This window comes from Helianthus annuus, chromosome 16 (genome assembly GCF_002127325.2).
Source record: "Helianthus annuus cultivar XRQ/B chromosome 16, HanXRQr2.0-SUNRISE, whole genome shotgun sequence".
Classification (NCBI taxonomy): domain Eukaryota; kingdom Viridiplantae; phylum Streptophyta; class Magnoliopsida; order Asterales; family Asteraceae; genus Helianthus; species Helianthus annuus.
The window spans coordinates 3,930,394-3,952,953 of NC_035448.2; the positions used below are offsets into that span (position 1 = coordinate 3,930,394).

The 22,560-nt window shown below is 36.1% G+C and overlaps 3 protein-coding genes across 3 annotated transcripts; 1 reads left to right on the top strand and 2 right to left on the bottom strand.

The window, feature by feature from the left end:
- Window positions 1-426: 426 nt before the first annotated feature.
- Window positions 427-7,159, top strand: LOC110915520 (ubiquitin receptor RAD23b). Its single transcript, XM_022160234.1, has 13 exons — window positions 427-650; window positions 1,383-1,544; window positions 1,622-1,660; window positions 1,747-1,811; window positions 1,926-1,994; window positions 2,307-2,484; window positions 2,972-3,097; window positions 3,182-3,247; window positions 3,812-3,859; window positions 3,957-4,066; window positions 4,741-4,825; window positions 4,909-5,052; window positions 6,841-7,159. Exons 1-12 carry the CDS (start codon window positions 585-587, stop codon window positions 5,023-5,025), a joined length of 1,131 nt encoding a protein of 376 aa, XP_022015926.1. The 5' UTR covers window positions 427-584; the 3' UTR covers window positions 5,026-5,052; window positions 6,841-7,159.
- Window positions 7,160-8,521: 1,362 nt separating this feature from the next.
- LOC110918753 lies at window positions 8,522-13,938 on the bottom strand. Its single transcript, XM_022163041.2, has 5 exons — window positions 13,517-13,938; window positions 10,857-11,074; window positions 9,858-9,986; window positions 8,828-8,959; window positions 8,522-8,750 (listed from the first exon to the last, which is right to left on the bottom strand). Exons 1-5 carry the CDS (start codon window positions 13,839-13,841, stop codon window positions 8,634-8,636), a joined length of 921 nt encoding a protein of 306 aa, XP_022018733.1. The 5' UTR covers window positions 13,842-13,938; the 3' UTR covers window positions 8,522-8,633.
- Window positions 13,939-15,505: 1,567 nt separating this feature from the next.
- LOC110916981 lies at window positions 15,506-20,123 on the bottom strand. Its single transcript, XM_022161614.2, has 5 exons — window positions 19,718-20,123; window positions 18,866-19,083; window positions 16,831-16,962; window positions 15,791-15,925; window positions 15,506-15,715 (listed from the first exon to the last, which is right to left on the bottom strand). Exons 1-5 carry the CDS (start codon window positions 20,055-20,057, stop codon window positions 15,602-15,604), a joined length of 939 nt encoding a protein of 312 aa, XP_022017306.1. The 5' UTR covers window positions 20,058-20,123; the 3' UTR covers window positions 15,506-15,601.
- Window positions 20,124-22,560: the final 2,437 nt, after the last annotated feature.

Here is a 22,560-nt window from a genome sequence, read left to right on the forward strand (position 1 = left end):
GATGGTTGGAGAATGAGCTAGCGACAGTAAGGACCCGGGTACAAAACCTGGAAATTGCAAAAGTTTTCCATTTTTTGAAAACACTACATTTAATAATCATTAATTTTGCTCAGTTTTTTCCTTATATTTTTTTAAGTCAGTTTATGCTCTTAGACTTTAAAATAGCTACTCTATGGTTCCTAAACTTAATTTGTTTTTCTCGTTGACTAACGTATTTTTATCTAGGTCTCAATGTAATATTTTTTTTGAGATCATATTACAAGTAGTATATACAACTAACTGAAACACAAACATACATGTTATTAAATCGAAAATTCTTTGTTTTCGCCCGCAACGCTGGCGGGCATAAAACTAGTTGAAAACAAACCACATGGTGGTCACGTGCAAAACACGTGCTCTACAAACTAAAGCCCTCTCCTACCTTTTTCTGGACTTTTCCGTTAGGCATCCCTGCAAACACACACAGTAGCCCCTTTTCCCCCTTCCTTGTGGATCCATTTCTAGGGTTTCGAGTTCCAAAAGCTCCCGCATACAATCCGTACAATTACCGAATCTCTTCGCAATCGAGGTCGCTAATCAACAACATGAAGCTCACCGTAAAGACTCTCAAAGGGAGCCACTTCGAAATTAGGGTTCAACCTTCAAACACTGTGAGCCTTCTTACTTCTAATTGTGCTTGTAATTGTTTTGTAAATGCATACAAGTTGCTCATTTTGATTATGAATTAGCGTTTTTTGTAGTGTTTGTTTATGAATTAGGGCACTGTATAGACGTATAGTTGTTACTTTGCTGTGAATCTGGTGTTTTTTGGTTGAAGATTGTGTTGAATTGGTTGAGTGAATAGGAAATTTGTAATGTGTTTGTAATTGTTTTGTAAATGCTTAAAAGTTGCTCATTTTGATGTGTTTTTTTTTTTTTTTTTTTTTTCTTACTGTTTGTTTATAGATTAGGGCACTGTATAGTTACTTTGTTGTGAATCTGATATATTTCTAGAATTCTAGTAGAAGATTTTGTTGAATTGGCTAAGTGAATAGGAAATTTGTGTGTATGTTATGATTTTGGACTTGATATTGTTGAAGTTTGAAACAGAATTTTATGATGTGATGTGGTACAGTGAGAGTTGTTTTGCAGATTCTTGTTGTTTTAGTTTTGAATAATTGGCATGTTTGCGAGAGAATTGTGTATGTTTTGCGACTCTGTAGTTTTTTTGTGGGTAAAGTTAAATAATAATTGGATGAAATGATATACATTTTGGAAAATCAATAATGGTAGACTTACTCAGTAACACAGATTTGATTCGGTTATCTGTATGGCATGCTGTATCAAAGTTCTTTTTCACATATATATCTGTAACTGATGTAAAGATTTTTTTATGATACTAGATTATGGCGGTTAAGAAAAACATTGAAGATGTACAAGGAAAAGATAATTACCCATGTGGGCAACAGTTATTGATTCATAATGGTAAGGTCTTAAAAGACGAAACTACATTGGCTGATAACAAAATCTCTGAGGAAGGTTTTCTTGTTGTCATGCTTAGCAAGGTAACTCTCTCTCTCTCTCACACACACACACACTTACACACTGTCATCCTGGTTACTGATTATTTCTCTCCAAACAGAGTAAGAGTTCGGGCTCAGGTGGAGCTTCATCCACTCAGGTATTTTTCTGTTGTGCGATTTTCGATCTTCGTGCATACTTTATCAATAAAGAAGTCTCATTTTAGCTGTTACAACTTACAAGCAGCCTTCATCAACAACTGCTCCAGCTTCTAATACTACCAGCACACCTGATGCTTCTTCACAACAGCAGTGAGTTCCCATTGCTAGTGCATTTCAATTTTTGTATATAAATAAATAAGTCATGTGTTTGTGAGGTCTTATCGTTTACACATATGATTGATTGATCATTTCATTGTATTGAAGGGCTTCTAAAACCAGCACATCTTCTTCTGGCCCAACAACGACAAGTGTACCTGCAACTGTAACTGCACCGTATGAGCTCTTTGTTCAAATTTCTTCTTTATTATAGTCTTTTTGTTGGATTCATTTAAATAATAAATTTCTTCTTTATAAATTAGACCTAAACTGCTTTCTTTTTCAAACTAGGCTATTAATATTGTAATAATGTAGTTATTGGAATCATATTCAATGCGTTAGTTAATTATAAACAGTTCTTTACAAAGATAGAATCATAGACATCAAAAGGGCGTTTTCAGGTCAAACACAAAAACATTTAAAAATTGTCGGTTTTTGAGCCATTTACTGTAAAGAAAATGTATTGACTATTATGTCTTGTAACTGCAGTGTTAATACTGATACATATGGTCAAGCTGCTTCAAATGTAGTTGAAAATAGTAGCATTGAGCAGACCATTCAACACATAATGGATATAGGTGGTGGCAGTTGGGACAAAGAAACCGTTACTCGTGCCCTTCGAGCTGCTTACAACAATCCAGAGCGAGCAATCGACTACTTGTATTCTGTATGCTTCTCAAGTATTTTTTTTAGAGTAAAATGCCATTTTTGTCCCTGAGGTTTGGTCAGTTTTGCAACTTTCGTCCAAAGGTTTGTTTTTTTGCATTTGGATCCAAAAGGTTTGAAATCTTGCCATTTTCATCTGGCTCGTTAACTCCATCCATTTTTTCTCTGTTAAGCCAGGGGCATTTTTGTCTTTTTTGTTAACTTAAAGGGCAATTTGGTCTTTTTCATCTTATATACAAGCATGTAGCATAATGTACAAGTATTCAAAACAGACAAAAATACCCCTGACTTAACGGAGAAAAATAGATGGAGTTAACGAACCAAATGAAAATGACAAGATTTCAAACCTTTTGGATCCAGATGTGGAAAAACAAACCTTTAGATGCAAGTCGCAAAACTGGTCAAACCTCAGGGACGAAAATGATATTTTACTCTTTTTTTATAAATACTTGTGAAATATAGATGCTAATTTTAGTTCAATTTTTCAGGGTATTCCCGATACGGTAGAAGTTGCGGTTCCGGTGACTCAGCTCCCTGCAACTCAACCTATTACTTCAAGTGCCGCACCTTTATCTGGAGGACCTAATGCTTCTCCGTTAAACTTGTTTCCTCAGGTGATTAATCATAAACGCGAGTTTTCTTCGTTTCGTTTTTGTGTTCGAGGCTGATGAATATCTTTTTTTTTGGAATTTCTGCAGGAAATACCATCAGGTGCTGCCGGAGGCAATCTTGGATCCCTTGATTTTCTTAGAAACAACCAGCAGGTAGTTTCATTTACTAAGAACTTAATAATACTGAATAACATACTGCAGGGTAGACATCTTAATTATAAAAAACGAAAGAGTAAAAAAATGCCATTTTCGTCCCTGAGGTTTGGCCAGTTTTATGACTTTCGTCCAAAGGTTTGTTTTTCAGCATCTGGATCCAAAAGGTTTGAAATCTTGCTATTTACGTCTGGCTCGTTAACTCCGTTCATTTTTCTCGGTTAAGTCAGGGGTATTTTCGTCCTTTTTTAACTTAAAGGGCAATTCGGTCCTTTTCACTTTATGTACAAGCATTTAGCATAATGTGTATTCAAAAAAGGATGAAAATACCCTTGAGTTAACAAAAAGACGAAAATACCCCTTCCCCAACAGAGAAAAATGGATGGAGTTAAGAAGCCGGATTAAAATGGCAAGATTTCAAACCTTTTGGATCCAGAAGTGGAAAAAAAAACCTTTGGACGAAAGTCGCAAAACCGGCCAAACCGCAGGGACGAAAATGGCATTTTACTCAAAAAGAAAATATTAAAATCTGTTAATTTAATAAAAGTATACTCTTCGTTTCAGTTCCAAGCATTGCGGTCTATGGTACAATCAAATCCGCAAATACTACAGGTACACGCTTTGTTTTCTGTCTACTTTTGTATATAAACTATGCTTGTTATGTTACACAGCCGCACAGCGTGAAAGCATTTATATACATTTATTACAGCCTATGCTTCAAGAGCTAGGAAAGCAAAACCCGCAACTTTTAGGACTAATTCAGGAAAACCATGCTGAGTTTCTTCAACTAATCAATGAACCTGTTGATGCTTCTGAAGGGTAATACATCCGTTTTATTATTTGTTATGTAATGATGCTATTACTGTTACATATCTAGGGTAAAGTTCTTGTACAAATAATCTTAACATACTAAACATACAAATTGAAGGAAAACTCAAAAAGACAAGGTGGCATTTTTGTAATTATCAATAACTATCAAAGTTACTCTACAAATATACCTAAAAAAACCTAACCACTCCCCCCACCCCCAAAAAAAACCTAAACCCCCCACCCCCCAAAAACCTAAAAAAACCTACCCCCCCCCCCCCCCCCCAAGCTAAAATGCTAAAAACTAAACCCCCCAAAAAACCTAAAAAAATCTAAAAAAAAAAAAAAACACACAAATTATTTTATTTTATTTTTTTAATATTTTTTATTAAAAAATCGCTACTTTTAGTAGCAGCCAAAAAAAAATTTTTTTTTTTTTTTTTTTTTTTTTTTTTTTTGCTAACGAAATGTAGCGATTTTTTAATAAAAAAATGTTAAAAAAAAATTTGTGTTTTTTTAGGTATTTTTGGTTGTAACTTTGATAGTTGGTGGTAATTACAAAAATGCCACCTTGTCTTTTTGGGTTTTCCTTCAATTTGTATGTTTAGTATGTTAAGATTATTTGTATTTGATCTTTTACCTACATATCTAACCCTTGTTATAATAACTGTCGACCGTTATTTTAGGGATCTCTTTGATCAAGCAGAAGCAGACCAGGAGATGCCTCATGCGATCAGTGTTACTCCAGCAGAACAGGAAGCCATTGAACGGGTATTAATCACTTCTAGATTTTTCACTTTTGTACTTAATGCACTTGAATTATCTAGCTGATTTGTAGCGTTTTATACGTCTAGCTTGAGGCAATGGGTTTCGATAGAACTCTTGTTATTGAGGCCTTTTTAGCCTGTGATCGTAATGAAGAACTGGCAGCTAATTACTTACTGGAGAATGCTGGTGATTATGAAGACTAAACGGAAGACATCTGTGACTCTTGAAAGGTTGGTATTCGGCTTCTTAAGCAGTAATCTTTAATACTTGTTCCATCCCAAAATATATATAACTAGAAATAAGACCCGCCCGCGTTGCGGCGCGTGAACATCGGAAACATCGAATGATTTAGTCCAAACGTCGTGTGATGCGTTAACCGTATGAAAACGTGCGTTACGTATTCTATTGAACTCTAAATAACCTATATAAGAATTGTGATTTAATCAAAACGTAAAGTAAATCGAATTTATATGTGATCCGACTTATACGTAGAAAAGAAACTAAAATTTGACTCCACACGTTCGAAATAAAATTTACGAAACATACATAAAATACGCACAAATACATATTATATTTGTCTTGACCCATCTCACAAATCGAAACATAGACCAACACAAAATTATAGTACATAAAAATATGCACGTAAAAAATGTTTTTTTAAGGAAAACGTATTATATTTGACCAACCTCATTTTCCAGAAAAAGTTTATGTCGAAACGTAGAGCAACTCGGATTTATACCGACACATAAATAAAAACATGCACGTAAAAATAGTTTTTTTAAGTAAATGGAGTATAGGAGCAAACTCAAAACAAATTATTAGTAAAAAGCTTAATAGGTTAAAAACCTTCGTAAAACCGTGCCAAGTAGCACCAATGCCACACCACTATCAGCGACCCAACATTGGAAAAGTTCGTAAAAATAAAATAAACAAAAAAAAAAGAAAAAATAACACCGAACGAAAAGCGGACGTAAAATCGTTGAACCACGCACGACCGTTGCGGTGCGTTAATGCGAAGAATTAGACCGAAACGTAAAACATAGAAAAGAATAACTAAGTTGAACCGGGAAAATAAACGTGTTGCGATGGACCTGTCAAATGAGAAAAAATATACCAAAAAACGATAAATCTCACACGCACGTTGTGGCGTGTCTTGCAAAAATTAGAACAAAACGTAAAACAAATAACTTGTAAAAAATGAAAATTATGATGGGCCAAAGATGAAAATAAAAAAGTGTTAGATGTAAATTGAAAAAGATGAAAAACATTAAGTTAGAAATGAAAATTCTAACTTTTTATTTTGAAAAACTCCCTATACATAACTTACAACTTTATAAAGCAACATTTTGTTGCTAATCTAAGTTTTTTTTTGAAACACTCCCCATGCCCATGTTACAACCCACATATGCACCAAGTTGTTGCTTCTTAATATATGGAATAATTAAAGAGTGAATTTCAAGGGTTGTCCTTTATCTTTATACCCATTTTCAGGCGTTGTCCTTTATGTTCAAAATTGACGAGTTTTGTCCTTTATGTTTTCATATCATACACGTTTTGTCCTTTAGGCCTAACCCAGTTAGATTTTTCAGTTAAATTTGGTCATGTGCTTTGCACATGAGGGCATTTTTGTCAATTCAAAGGTTGCAAAAGCTTTGAACTATAAATCTGCCATTGAACTTAGCTTTGAATTGACAAAAATGCCCTCATGTGCAAAGCATATGACCAAATTTAACTGAAAAAACTAACTGGGTTAGGCCTAAAGGACAAAACGTGTATGATATGAAAACATAAAGGACAAAACTCGTCAATTTTGAACATAAAGGACAGCGCCTGAAAATGGGTATAAAGATAAAGGACAATTCTTGAAATTTTTTTGCTGAGTGTGAATTTTGTTGAAAAAGGGTCTATGTTGAATTTAATTTAACCAACTAAATTTTACCGTCTTATCAATTAAATCCCTAAACTCTTGTTTTCTAGCTCAAAACATATTAAAAATCGAGTATTTTATTTTTTTTCAGGTGATTTTGACAGTTGGAGGTTTTGTGAAAACCGCAGAGAGCCGGTTTTAGGTTGGTGATTAATACAGGTTGGACTTTTATTGTATTGTCCATGGAACTGAAGCTTTTTTAAACTTTTTTTTTTTCGTGCACTTTTTATTTATTTATTTTACACCTGTGCGGAATGTGAAGAATTGAAGAGGATTTTGTTTGTGCACTTGAGAAGACTTGTGTTCATGTCTGACCAGTTTGATACCCGCTAATGTGTCTATTTCGATTTTTTTAACCCCAAGTGGTCCATGTTGGTTTTGTTGACAGTAAAATCAATGTTTGTGAATTAGTTGTATGATGTAGCTTCTGTCGGATCAAAGTTATTAAACTTGCAACTGTTTGCTACTAACTGGAAGTCTGTGAACATGTTGGTATGATGTAAGCTTCACTAGGATTAAAAGTTATCAAACTTGCAACTGTTTGTTACCAACCGAGTCTTAAGAACATGGGACGGATCAGGACCTTTTCATCCTCCAAGGTAAGGTAAAAACAAATGTTTCGTCTTCCGATTTTGGCGTCAAAACAATGGTGAAGAACGACATGAACGGCTAAAACTACACTTAGTAGGGATTGTCTAAATTATACACTTGAATCTAGGAGTTTTCTTGATATGAACACGGAAATGCTTAACAAAGCTTGAAACGTTTTTACATTGAGTTCTAATTTATATAAAGTATTTGATTCTCATAATACATTTATATTGTTAAGCTTTTTTTTCATTGACACATGATAATGACATGAATAGTCTTCAAGTGAAGCTTAAAACAATGATTGAACCACACATCAAGCATGATGGTTACAGTTATCTTATGTCAATGCTATACATATATGTAAATGTTGAACGTATATGCAAGCTAACTATCTACATATATGTAAATGTATTATGAATATATGTAAGCTAACCATTTTTACATATATATAAATGTTTTGCAAATGTTCATGTTCTTTGTTTTGATCCGAAATCTTAAAGACCTAAGCTCAATTTTTATTATTTGATTTAACATATGAAAGAAAAGACAGATTGGAGAGAGAGTAGAGAGTAATTTCATCTGTTTTATTTATGCTTAGGCCGGTGGGTGTGGCTTAACGTCACCCCGCCACCTCACCCTCTATAGTGTTCCCAGGGCGTCATCGTCCACACCGTCGGATTGAAAAGGGGGGGGGGGGGGTTGCCATCCTCCTCTCACCAGCACGTTAACGAAGCAATTTTGGCATTTTCGAAGTTAATGGTCTTTAAAGGGGGGCGCTATAGTGTAAAGGGGGGCTTTATACTACACCCTGCAAGTTAAATGAAGGGGCTTTAAAGCCCCTTGTGTGATGTGGCGTTGACGTGGCGCTGATGTGGCGTGATAAAACCCCTAGGGCTTTATGCCACACCCTCCAACCTTACAGAGAGAGGTAGCTTAAAAAACATGCGACTCTTAACGAGTAAAAGTTATTCACCATCTTTCCACCTATTAACATTTTTGCCATTGACTGATAAACCATGATTAATAATTACTAGAGGTTCTCATAAAATCTCAAATGTGTGTTTAGGACACTTGTAAAATAAAAATACTGTCTAGTTACTTTTGTTTTCAACAAATGTAAGGTTATGTTTACTGAGTTTTAAATCATATTTTTTATAGATGAAAGCAGATGCATGTTTGGGTTACCACAAAGCAAATAGAAAATAGATAAGGTTTGATTCATAAATATAACTGTCATGTGTTTGCCTATGTCTGATAACACTACATATAACTAGCTTCTTGGGTACACACAGTTCACTGAACAATATTTAGTTCTTTAAGCCACTTTGTGTGCAAAGGACACGGGTCTTCTTTCCCTTGAGCGATCGCCTTCTCTGAGAGCGAATAGAACCACCCGTTTCTCCATTTGAACTGCGACATTCATTACCAAACGACAGGTCAGATGCAAATAACCAACTAACTAACTAACCAACTTTGGCAAAACTTACTTCCTTCACTGCTGTTGGGAAATGTGAAACTGCTCGAGCATAAGCTAGTAATCGTTCTTCAATCCCGACTTCAAATACTATACCTTTCTCGGCTGCCGCTGCAGATGCCAGCTCACCAATGAGACTAATCACCTGAAACACTTGACTAGTCAACTTTTCATAACGTTACTAAGAGCATTCACAATAGATTCTCCTTCTCCATCTCTATAATTATACTAGAAATCACTACTTTTTCTCTCTCGTTTTCAATTAAATAATACTATTTTAATACATTTATTATTAGTTTTCCGAGTAAACTGCCAAAATGGCCTTTGAGGTTTGGTCACTTTTACCACTTTAGTCCAAAACTTAAACCTTTTGAATCTGGGTCCCTGTGGTTTAAATTTTGTTGCCATTTTCATCCAAAATCAAAATCTGGTCAGATTTTTCAGTTAACATCCAGTTTTTTTGTCTTTTTCCTCCCTTCTAATGAATGACAAAATGGTCTTCTGAGGTTTTATTATACCAAATTAAAAAAATTTGACCATTTTGCCCTACATTAAAAAGGAGGAAAAAGACAAAGCTGAATGTTAACTGAAAAATCTGACCTGGTTTTGATTTTGGATAAAAATGGCAACAAAATTGAAACACCAGGGACCCAGATTTAAAAGGTTTGAGTTTTGGACTAAAGATGCAAAAGTGACCAAACCTCAAGGACCATTTTGGCAGTTTACTCTTAGTTTCCTCTCTCCTCCACTCACAACCATTTTCCAAAATATTAAAAATTTATAAAGGGTTAACAGTGCTTTCTCCAAATTTACCGATAAACAGTAAAATCTTCCCTCTTCTCCACTCACAAACACTCTATATAACATAGAGAACTCACTCACATTAATATTATCGAGCCGGGGGTCTCATTGGAAGCAGCCTCTCTATTCCTACGGGGTCGAGGTAAGGCTGTCTACATCTTACCCTTCGCAGACCCTACCTTAGCTTCGCTATTAATATGAATGTGAATATGAGTGCATAGATAAGATGCTAAATTCAATACCTCGAAACGAAAATCCCTCTCTACATCGCCCACGGTGGCTCCAGGATGGCGAGCCCCGACAAGCATGAATGCTGATATCCATATAAGTTTCTCTAGCATTTGCTTCTGAAATGGTTCTTTTTCAAGGACCTGATTTCCATATTTTCACAAAATATTTTTTTACAAAACTAAATCGTCCACGCAGTTTGAAGTAAATTACATATTCTGTACACTGTCGAAACTATTTACCGATTTTGTACTTTTGGTCCTTGCCCAAGTAAAGTGACTAAACTGCCCTCATCTTCTTCACGTATAATTAGGGGTGTTCAGAATTCGATTCGGATTCGAAAAATTCGAAAATCGACTCAGTTTGATTCGATTATCAAGAATTTGAATTCGAGTCCAGTAAATCAAACACGAATTTATAATTTTAAATCCGATCCGATTTTCAAATTCAAATTATACATATTTATTTATTATATTTATATATAACACACACGTATAACTTTAATTTGAGCTATAGTATAAATTAATCTATAAATTTAATCTAAATCCTTAAATAGCCCATTACCAAGCCCAAATAGCCCATAACGAATTTACATATTTTCAATGAATTTGAATCAATACGAATTTATTCGAATTAGAATTTTTAATCAAATTCGAATTGGTCTTTTAATTCGAATACAAATTGACCAGTTTTTAATCGAATTTGAATTCAAGCAAAAAAAAAAAAAATTATCCGAAAAATTCGATTCGAGTAATTCGAAAATTCGTTATTCGATTCGATGAACACCCCTACGTATAATTTATAGATAAGATTGAACTTATCAATGTTAAAGTTCGATTTCGACAACGATTATGAGTTGGATATAAAATTTATGACGTTCAAATTTACGTTCCTGAATTTTATAGATTAAAACTCAAGTTGATATTCATAACCGAAGAAGATAGGTGTAACGACGCATGGTATTCATGCATGAAGAAGATAAGGGTAATATGGTCATTTTACACACGAACTACCTTGCAAGAAAGGCCTCCAGCGTTTAACCTAGTAGCGACAACAGAAGCCCATTTGCCATAAGCTGCGGTTAACCCCTCGGGATTAGCATCGGTTATACCATCCACAGGTGGTTCGCCGAGCTTGGAAACAGCAAAATATGCCAAAACTTGATCCGCATCACCTAGACCTTTACTTTGAAACCATGGCTCCAGCATCCCGTTCTGGAAGAAAACCAAATCTGCTAGATTGTTACGATCCATCTTAATATAAATTAGTACTATATCATATCAAAATTTGACCCACCGCCACCTAAATTGGCGTTTAAAAAAATGATAACCTATGGAAAGTTTAAAGTAACAAACTAACAATAGCCTTCAAATCAAGAAGTTAAGGGCGTTGTGTTTAATAAGTGATCATATTGCCAAGCATAATCATACAGTGTTTGATTATTCCAAATCTTTAGTTTCGGATAATTAGGCGCAACAGAACTTATTTTGATTATTATTTAGGGAATGTTTAGGATTTGCTTATCATAACTGCTAATTGTGTTCTGAATCTTCTGAGAGAGGGTGTTTGGGGTTGAGTTTTGAAGTAGATTTTTAGATTAGTGAGTTTTGAAAGCGTAAATAATCAGTTTTGAGTGTTTGGGTAAAAAAATTAAAAAATTGATTATTTGCGTTTAGAAAGTTACAAAACGCAGTTTTCCAAAAGCAGCTCCCCCCTCTGCTGCAACAAAACGCAGTTTTCCAAAAATTGATTATTTGCGTTTAGAAAAGGATTTTCACTTGTTTATTTTTTTAAATATATATTTGCCAAACACTCAAATAGCTGATTATCTGATTATTGTGATATCAAGCAACATAATCAAATCCAAACACTATCTTTCAACATCACGTTTTGTTAGTTAATTATCTGATTCTGATTATTCAAAACGCATAATCTATTTTCAAAACTCAACCCCAAACACCCTCTGATACATCAAATAATATGTTTTGAGTATTTGATTGAACTATTGAAGCAAAACGCTTACAAGTATCCGCTTATTTGAGGATGAATTAAGCAGATTGAGAGTTGCTTGTTCAAACTGCTTATCTGAATAAAACCTCTTAAATCCTTAAATAAGCAGAATATTCAAACCTTAATTTTTTAATCCTCTAAAGTCTAGTGTTTTATTAGGTTTTGCAATTTTATATAACTTATGATAAATGTTTTTTTTTCTTTTTTCTTTTTATAAATTGAGTGAGGCAAATGGAAACATATATGAATTTTAGTTACTATTTATTTATTTATTTTTTCAAATTTTATATACCTTTAAAGGGCATGGCCGTGAATAGCGGGCAGCTGCCTGCCACTTCCCCATTGGCCGTGGCCTTTTTAATTTTTTTTTTTTTTAACTATTAAATCTCCAACTTCACTAATATAGGTCTTTAGCCCCTCTATTTTTTAAAAAGCTCTATTTCCATTGGTTAAATTTGTGTAAATGCGTGTGGTGGACAAACGCGGCTACTCCTGGACTTTAATAAAGTTACTATACAGTTCCTAAACTTAGTTAAAAAATAAATTCTTTGACAATTGTATTTTTATCTACGTCTCGATATAATTTCTATTGAGATTGCAATGAGTAGCGCGTACTGAGATATTTTTCGGCTTATCGCCCTGCAACGCAGCAGGGCATAATCCTACTTGACTTGAAATAGAAACAATAGTGAATACAAAACTCGACTGTACAATAACCAAGTTTATTGACTGTTCAATTTAATTCAAATAAAAGATAAATAATCTTTAAATAGCAACCAAGATCCAAACACCAATGTCTCATTTGCCTCAATTTAGAAAAGGCAAAATGGATTTAAATAATCCTAACTTTCTCAATTTGGCCGATAATAATCCCAACTCAGTTATTTGCCAATAATAATCCGAACTGGTCCACTTTTGGCCGATAATAGTCTGTGTTAAAAATAACTTAACGGAGTTAAGTTTTTTTTCGAATTACAAACCGATGTTTCAGGGCTTTTGTTTAGTACGAGGATACAAGTTGATTGATGTAAAATTTACCTCGAAATACTGCCCCAAACAACAAAAACGGTGCTTCAATTCATGTGTTTAAACTTTCAATTAACAAAAATCAAGCCGTTTGGAGCACCGTTTCGAGGTAAGTTTTACATAAATCGACTCGTATCCTCGTTCTGATCAAAATCCCTAAAACATCGGTTTGTAATTCGAAATAAAACTTAACTCCGTTAAGCTATTTTTAACGGTGCTTCAATTCGTGTGTTTAAACTTTCAATTAACAAAAATCAAGCCGTTTAGAGCACCGTTTCGAGGTAAGTTTTACATAAATCGACTCGTATCCTCGTTCTGATCAAAATCCCTAAAACATCGGTTCGTAATTCGGATAAAAACTTAACTCTGTTAAGCTATTTTTAACGGCCGACTATTATCGGTCAAAAGTGGACCGGTTCAAATTATTATCAGCAAATAAGTGAATAACTGAGTAAAGATTATTATCGGCCAACTTTATAAAGTTGGGATTATTTAAATCTAATTTTCCTTTACAAAAATAATAGTAACAATAATTATAACATTATAACATTCATAATAAAAAAGTTAAAAACTACCAACACATGACAGATAAAAGTAACTATTGTAAGTAAATACTGTAAAAATGAAAAGAAATTACCGCTCCAACGGGACTGAGGAGTAGACTGAAGAACAGCATCCAAATCATCATTCCTAGTGCACACCAATATCGGCCCAGGAAAATCAACCGGAACCGGTTCACCTCTCTTCACCAGCAAATCCTCACCGGAGCCCATTTCTTCTAGGGCTTGTCCGACCCGGCCACCACCTACAATTATCGAGGGTATGACCTTAGTAGCAGTAGCAGCCATGCAACTAATTCTTCTATATCTTGAGCTTGTTAATGATGACTGATGTTTGAAATTAAGATTAACAACTGAACGGTGGTACAATACGGAAGCTGTGGTGGTTGTTAGAGCCGCCATTGTCGGTAAACAGATGGTGCAATCGAAGACATGATTGGTGTTTGTGTCGTGTATATTGTGTGTCGTGATTGGGTAGACAGCCACTCGTTTTCAAGATGGCATATTCGTATTGGTTCGAAACGGAACCCTTATCTTGATAACTTCGGGTTATTGGGCTGGTTAAGGAAAACCCTTTTGGGCTTTGGTTCTTATTGGCCCAAATACTACTAGAATAGTAGAATGTGACCCTCTTTTGAAGATGAACAAGAAACCGGTGTACAAATCGGTTTTTTTTCAAAAACCGGTTTCGGTTTTTTCACACAAAATAAAAACCGGTTTTTTTTTATAACTGGTTCCGGTTACTAAGCTGTTTTTGAGGTCCAAAACAATAACCGGTATAACCGGTTGGGACCGGTTTTTAACCGGTTTTTTCCAAAAAAAACCGGTTTTTTTTCCGGTTTTAACCGGTTTTTAATAACCGGTTCGGTTAATAACCGGTTTTTGAAGTCAAGAATAGTAACCGGTATATAAACCGGCGGTTAAAAAAAACCGGTTAAAAAAAAACCGATTTCGTTTTTTTTTTCCGGTTTCGATTCTAAAATCAGTTTTTTTGTACACCTCTAAACCCGACCTTAAACTGAAACCGGTATGATCCGGCCCGGTTTGTACTCTATTCTCTAAATCGTGGGTTTGGCATTGGTTCCCCTCTCCCTTGTGTAATTAACCGAACTGAACCGGTTTTTACATAAACCAGTTGAAAATATTGGTTTCAAACCGGTAGAAAAAACATATATTTTACATAAAAATAATTATCATTTTATATAAAAGAATCTATATAAGCAACAATTTGTACAAACCAGTTTCTACACATACAAATATATACACATACACATCAATAAAAAAGTATAAAAATTAATTAGCATTGGCGTGTTGAATGCATCAAGTTCACGATCGCTTCAAAGACGAAATTCAGTATCATTGCCATCCTCATCAACAAGAGTACAACTATTTTCGTTTCCTACAATATAAAATAAGAAGTTTTAGTTACCAATAATCATAATACACTAAATTACGTAAGATAAATAGCATATATAATAATTAACCTTGTGTTTGAGAAGCCGATTCATCGGTATGCATCAATAATACCAGATTTCCTGGCGGATGTAAAACTAAACCGATACCCTAATTAAACCAGGCTCTATTGTACGGGTGATGTCTTCGATAACCGGTTCAATTGGTAATACTGGCCAGTTTAAACTGTTGTGTTGTGTATAGTGAAAGAGTTAGCAGTAGAGCGACACTGTCGTGCCTTCGGGCTAGTGTTCACGGGCTTTTGCCTTAGGTGAGGGTTTTCCCCAGTTCGAAGACGAGTGTATCCCGATGTGGTGAATTTCGTCAATAAATCATTTGGAGGATTCGTTGGTCGTTAAAAAAAATTTAGATTTGGGAATTTTTAGGGTTGGCGGTTGGCGGTTTAGGACAATAGATTTATAGTGATGGGTTCCATATAAAGTTTGGACTAAGAATAAGGATATTGAATATTACTAATTCGACCTATAATCATTTCAATGATAAAACTTCTATGGTTATATTAGTGTCATTTGTTGTGTGTATTATTCCATATTTGTTATAAAGAAAGCATATGCACGGTGGATGACTATAAAGTAAATTCAACAGTTAATTGATTATACTAAAAATTAGAAAATCTTAGATTCATGAATAGAAGCGTCAAATGTACGATTATTACATATAATAACTAGCTGTTGGGTACACGCAATTTACTAAATTAAATTTAATGCTTTTAGAAATTTTGTGTGCAAAGGCATCGGGTCTTCCTTCCCTTGGGCGAGTGCCTTTTCCGTGATCGAATAGAACCACCCGTTTCTCCATTTGAACTGCGAGACATTACCAAATAGTAAGTAAACTACAAGTAACTAACTAACTAACTAACTGCCTGCTAGAAAACTTACATCCTCCACTACTGCTGGGATATGGCCAACTGCTCGAGAATAAGCGAGAAATCTATCAAAAGTTCCAGTGTCAGCAAATTCTATACCTGTCTCGTCTTGTGATGCGGTGATCATGTCAGGGATGAGATAAGCCAACTGAAACGCACGGATATGACTAGTCAACTTTTCGTAATGTTAACATCAAAGGTGGAAATTAACATGAGCGTGTTGGGTCATGGAATCGGATTAAAACAGGTAACTCTATATATAGGTAGAATTGGCCCGTGTTGCTCCTATATTACTACAGTAACAAACTAATTTACTTATAAAGTAACTGAAAATACACTCTTGATGACATTTGATTGACATCAGGTTCAAGGGCGGACCTAGGTAATGGGTTGGGTGGGCGGGCGCACCCCTTGTAAAAAAAATTAATGTATTTGTAGACAAAAATTCCGATCGCACCCCTTAAATGTTTGGTTAAATCCCTCGTTCGCACCCTCAAAAAATAATTTCTGGGTCCGCAACTGTTCAGGTTACCCAGACTCAATATTGGTATTATTAGTACATATGGGGACATAGAATATGTGTTATGTGGGAAATAGTAAATTGAGGATGTAACAAAATTATCATCATCATCATACTCAGTAAATCCCACTAATAGCAGAGCTAAGATATGGTCTGAGGAGAGTAAGATGTAAACAGCCTTACCTCTACCCCGTGGGAATAGAGAGGCTGCTTTCAGTGAGACCCCCGGCTCGATAGTAGTTTTGCATCAAACCTTGGACATAAGGCACATAACACTTAGCAATTGAGACAACTGCTGATTACTGCATGTATCTCCTAGTCTTTCGGCTATCAATGCCACATGATGCATGATTACTCATCCCCCTCTTTTAACGTTATTTTCACGAAATTAGTAAAATAACATTAAAATTAGTGTGCTTTCACTTTTGCTTCTAGGCGTCCACATATATACATTATATGCGCATACCGCAAGTCGGGTGTAACAAAATAATATGTTGCTGATATCAAAACAAGCATAAAAGTACTATATTTACCTCGAAAAGATGAGCCTCAGATGCTACATCGCCCACAGTGGTTCCGGGAACGAGAGCGCCAGTAAGCATGACTGCCGATATCCATAAAAGTCTCTCCATCATTTGCTTCTGAAAGGGTTCTTTCTCAAGGACCTGGTTTACATATTTTCACAATGAGTAAATTGCCATTTTAGTTCCTGAGTTTTGTCCAAATTTGTCATTTTAGTCCAAATAGTTTTTTTTTTGCCTCTGGGTCCCTGACTTTTCCCTTTTGTTGCCATTTTGATCACATACACTAACTCCATCCAAAAACTCCATCTTTAACCAGGGGTATTTTGGGGATTTTCATTTTAAATGTTTTCAATTGCCATTTTGATCCAATTCCAAAAAATCAAAAAAATTCCAAAAATAAAAAAAAATCCAAAAAATTCTAAAAAATAATAAAAATTCTAAAAAATCATAAAAATTCTAAAAAATACAAAAAATCCGTTTCGGCGCGAACCGTTCCGAACCCGAACCGTTTCGACCCGTACCGTTTCGACCCGAACCGTTTCGAGCCGTACCGGTTCGACCCGAACCGTTTCGAGCTGAACCGTTTCAACCCGAACCGTTTCGACCCGCACCGTTTCGAGCTGAACCGTTTCGACCCGTACCATTTCGAGCCGAACCGTTTCGACACGAACCGTTTCGAGCCGAACCGTTTCGAGCCGAACCGTTTCGAGCCGAACCGTTTACCGAACCGTTTCGAGCCGAACCGTTTCGAGCCGAACCGTTTCGAGCCGAAGCGTTTCGAGCCGAAGCGTTTCGAGCCGAAGCGTTTCGAGCCGAAGCGTTTCGAGCCGAACCGTTTCGACGCGAACCGTTTCGACCCATACCGTTTCGAGCCGAACCGTTTCGAGCCGAACCGTTTCGACCCGTACCATTTCGAGCGAACCGTTTCGAGCCGAACCGTCCGTTTCGACCCGTACCGTTTCGAACCGAACCGTTTCGAGCCGAACCGTTTCGACCCGTACCGTTTCGAGCGAACCGTTTCGAGCCGAACCGTTTCGACGCGAACCGTTTCGACCCGTACCGTTTCGACCCGAACCGTTTCGAGCTGAATCGTTTCGACGCGATTCGTGCCTCGAAACGGTACGGGTCGAAACGGTACGGGTCGAAACGGTTCAGCTCGAAACGGTTCGGTTCGAAACGGTACGGGTCGAAACGGTTCGCGTCGAAACGGTTTGGCTCGAAACGTTTCGGTTCGAAACGGTTCAGCTAGAAACGGTTTGGTTCGAAACGGTTCGGCTTGAAACGGTTCGGCTCGAAACGGTTCGCGTCGAAACGGTTCGGCTCGAAACGGTACGGGTCGAAACAGTTAAGCTCGAAACGGTTCGGGTCGAAACGGTACGAGTCGAAACGGCTCAGCTCGAAACGGTTCGGGTCGAAACGGTACGGGTCGAAACGGTTCGTGTCGAAACGGTTCAGCTCGAAACGGTTCGGGTTCGAAACGGTTCGCGCCGAAACGCATTTTTTGTAATTTTTTAGAATTTTTATGATTTTTTAAAATTTTTATTATTTTTTAGAATTTTTTGGAATTTTTTTGATTTTTTGGAATTTTTTTTGATTTTTTGAAATTGGATCAAAATGGCAATTGAAAACATTTAAAATGAAAATACCCAAAATACCCTTGGTTAAAGATGGAGTTTTTGGATGGAGTTAGTGTATGTGATCAGAATGACAACAAAAGGGAAAAGTCAGGGACTCAGAGGCAAAAAAAAAACTATTTGGACTAAAATGACAAATTTGGACAAAACTCAAGGACTAAAATGACAATTTACTCTTTCACAATACAATTATTTTGCAAAACTAAATATATAAGTATTCAAGTCATAATCTTTAAATAAATCGTTCATGTGGTTTGAGTAATTACGGATTTCATCTCTCATTGAAACTATTTCCTGATTTTGAACGGTGGTCCCTCGTCCAAGTAAAATGACTAAATTGCCCTCATATCCATTTTTTATATCCTTTTTAATCCCTAATTCATTAAATTTGAAATTTATAAATATAGAACCTTGCAAGTAAGACCTCCGGCATGTAACCTAGAAGCCACATCAGCAGCCCATTTGCCAAAAGCTGCAGTTAATCCCTCCGGAGTAACATCCGTTATACCATCCACAGGTGGTTCGCCGGGCCTTGAAACATCAAAATACGGCAAAACTTGGTTCGCGTCAATTAGACCTTTACTTTCGAACCATGGCTCCAGCATCCCATCTTGGAAAAATACCAAATCTGCATGGTAGATCCATCTTAACATATATTCCGAAAGAAATAATAGGTACATACTATCATATCATATCATATCAAAATTTAAAGGCAAATTGGAAAATAATAATCCCAATCTTTCTGAAATTGGCTGATAATAATCCCAAGTCAGTTATTAGCCAATAATAATCCGACCTCGTCCAATTGTTTTGTAAAATAGACCGCCATTAATATAAGGTTAACGGAGTTAAGTTTTTTTCCGAATTACAAACCAATGTTTTAGGCCTTTTGAAGGATACGAGTTGATTGATGTAAAACTCATCTCGAAATTGTGTTCGAAATGGCTTGAATTTTGTTATTTGGAAGTTAAACACCCGAATTGAAGCACCGTTTTCGTGGGTTGGGGGCAGTATTTTGAGGTAAGTTTTACATCAATCAACTCGTATCCTCGTTCTGATCAAAAGCTCTAAAACATCGGTTTGTAATTCGGAAAAAAATTATAGCTCCGTTAAGCTATTTTAACGGCAGACCATTTTACAAAAAAAATAGAACGAGGTCGGATTATTATTGGCTAATAACTGACTTGGGATTATTATCGGCCAATTTTAGAAAGATTGGATTATTAATTTCCAATTTGCCAATTCTAAAACATGAAAGATACCGCTCCAACGTGACTGAGGAGTAGACTCAAGGACAGCATCTAGATCATCATTCCTGGTGCACACCAATATTGGCCCTGGGAAATCTATGGGAATTGGTTCGCCGGTATTCAGCACCAAATCCTGGCCTGTGCCCATTTCTTTTAGCGCTTTGCCGAGACTGATGTCAGCGCCTACGATGATTGAGGGTATTACTTTTGTGGGAGCACCAACCATGGAAGTTATTGGTTTATATTGTGGTTTTGATGATGGAAGTTTGGCATTCAGATTACCAAGTGAGTTAAGTTTAGTGGGGTTGTAGAAACAAGTGGAAGAGAGTGACGAAGCTGTTAGGTTAGCCATTTTCGATTAGAGGACTGCAATGGACGCCATGTTTGGGATTTGTTTCGTGTGTTATATACATATAATTACTCACGTGCATGAATAACTAGATATTTTCATGATCAGGATTATGGACCTACTCTATGAAAACGAGTGGCTCTCATATTATATTATACATACACACACATTGACCCGTATTTAACATACGTGTGTAATAAAGTAAAAAAAACAAACACGGCACGTTACATGTGAGCACTGCACGTTAATGTTATCATCGTAAAACGTGTAAAGAAGTCACAGACGTGACGTTGTTGCTGTAATGCGCGGCATGGGTAAAAATCTTGTATATATAATTACTCACATGCTTGAAAAAATTACTCACCCAATAACCCGATGCTATCATGAATAAAAAGTTAATTAGGTGTAATGTCAGGGCCGGCTCTGGGCCCGGCAAACCCGTGCCAACGCCCGAGGCCCAAAATTTCAAAGGGCCCTAAAAGTCTTTATAAGCTTGTATATATTTATTAAATTATATATTTAGTATATTCATCCATTTATTATGCAAAAAAATATTGGTAGTGTAGTGTCAAAAACCATCTCAAGATAATGTAAAGATCTCAAGTTTGAGTCTTTGTTCCATCACTAAGTTTTTATTTTTGTAATTCATTCACCTTAACCATAATTTTGGGCCCAATTCTTTTCGTCGTCCGAGGCCTAAATTTTTTCGAGAGTTTTCAGGGACGGCTCTGTGTAATGTAGTGGTACAAAATTGAAGCAATGTTGGACAAGAGTGTCATGTTCGCCGTTGTCATTGAAGAAGATAGGATGGTGAGAGCCACTCGTTTTTATCATATGGTGGTCCATAAATATCACTAAATATCGAGTTTTTCCTAAATATTTCAAGCACGTGTATAGTGTGTACATACACTAGAGGGATTCCCACACCATAACATAGGCACCGGTAATCACGTAAAATGTTAATTTGTTACCAAATTAAAACAAAATATATTTATCATACTCAAATTAATGAGAATAAAATGCTTGTTTTCTTTTGTTTTCTATAAAAGTATTAATGTATAAGAAAACTACAACCTTTTAAAAACAATGAGGATAGTTGGTTTAAAAGTATACGTTTTAAAATGTTGAAGCATATGTTTTAAAAGTTGTATTATTTATCCTCTTAAAATTATAAAATATTATCTTTTTGTACTCCTTATATTTATATGTATTATATTATAGTATTAAATATATTATTTAACTTACTTTTCCATATCAACAAGGAGGAACATAGCAAACAACATATCAAACTTACATAACAACAACCAGGAGATTAGTCACCGGAGAACCCGCTGGATCTTCACCGGATTTGTAACACAAAAAATAGCTTAAACGGAAACAATGAAAACCGATCTAACTAAAAAATAAACATACAATAGAAGCGCGGCTTACCAAAATTCTTGTCGGTGTTAAACCGGTGCCTCGCGCCGCCTCCGTCTTCTTACTGTAAGCATACCCACCATCACCAAATCAACAACAATTCCAACGATTGTTCATAATGAACACTCAAAGTTAAAATGATTAAGCTAAACATACCTGTTGGAGCCCTAATAGCCTGGAAAAAACCATCGCTTGACTTGTGGTGTTGGAGCTTTATGTCGCCGACGTTGATTTGGGGCAGAACGGTGCTGAGCGATGATTGAAGAGTGATATTTTAATGAGAAACAAGTATTAAAGTGATATTCTTCTGTTTTCTACTCCAATTCTTACTGATTCAACCTGTTTGTTTGATTCCACCTTACAAACAGTGTGTATTGACTCTGAATTGACTCACTTGGTCGATTATTCGATCCTACAATTAGTGTTTGTGTCGATTTGGGCGGCGATGTGGGTTACAATGGGGAAAAGGACAGGACGAACACACGCGTTTCCTGTAGAACTTGTCCACATAACCTAATGCATGAAACTACTTTTATGCAAAGAGTACAATAATTATAAGCATAAAGTTGTTGCAAATTTATAATATATACTCAACAAACATCATAGGAGCAATTCACATGCCTCATAGATAAACATATAATAATCATAAAGATGGTCAACGTACCCTTAGTCGTAATCTTAGCTCATTTTGTCACCGATGGCGCCATGACATTCTACTACAAGACTATGAGGTATGGGGTTTGGGTAGGGCGTGGGTTAGGGAAAACGCCCAGGTCACTACCCTGGGTGGGCTTGGGTTGGGATGTGGCCCTTGGGGCTTGGGTTTCAAGCTGGGCGTGGGGCGGTCTTGACATCCTAGCTGACGGCCTCCTATTCGCTGACCCCGCCCATTTGAAAGTTTGAATTTTAAATTCAAACCATTTGGCCAAGCCAAGCGGTCACCCCAACCCCATTTCCAGGTATCAACTCATGCCACAATCCAAACCCAACCCAAACCCCACCATACCCACGGTCTAATGTTGTGTCTAGGTAACCCCAAATGAAGGGGCATGCTCGGAACATAGTACAAAGATACCATGATATGCAT

Coding starts and splice junctions, on each gene's coding strand:
- LOC110915520 (XM_022160234.1), top strand. CDS start 585: ATGAAGCTCACCGTAAAGACTCTCAAAGGGAGCCACTTCGAAATTAGG. Junction 1,995..2,306: donor CCTGCAACTGTAACTGCACC/GTATGAGCTCTT, acceptor TTGTAACTGCAG/TGTTAATACTGATACATATG. Junction 3,098..3,181: donor CGTTAAACTTGTTTCCTCAG/GTGATTAATCAT, acceptor GAATTTCTGCAG/GAAATACCATCAGGTGCTGC.
- LOC110918753 (XM_022163041.2), bottom strand. CDS start 13,841: ATGGCGGCTCTAACAACCACCACAGCTTCCGTATTGTACCACCGTTCA. Junction 9,987..10,856: donor CTGGAGGCCTTTCTTGCAAG/GTAGTTCGTGTG, acceptor TATGGAAATCAG/GTCCTTGAAAAAGAACCATT. Junction 8,751..8,827: donor TCCCAACAGCAGTGAAGGAA/GTAAGTTTTGCC, acceptor TGAATGTCGCAG/TTCAAATGGAGAAACGGGTG.
- LOC110916981 (XM_022161614.2), bottom strand. CDS start 20,057: ATGGCTAACCTAACAGCTTCGTCACTCTCTTCCACTTGTTTCTACAAC. Junction 15,926..16,830: donor CTGAGGCTCATCTTTTCGAG/GTAAATATAGTA, acceptor CGTGCGTTTCAG/TTGGCTTATCTCATCCCTGA. Junction 15,716..15,790: donor TCCCAGCAGTAGTGGAGGAT/GTAAGTTTTCTA, acceptor AATGTCTCGCAG/TTCAAATGGAGAAACGGGTG.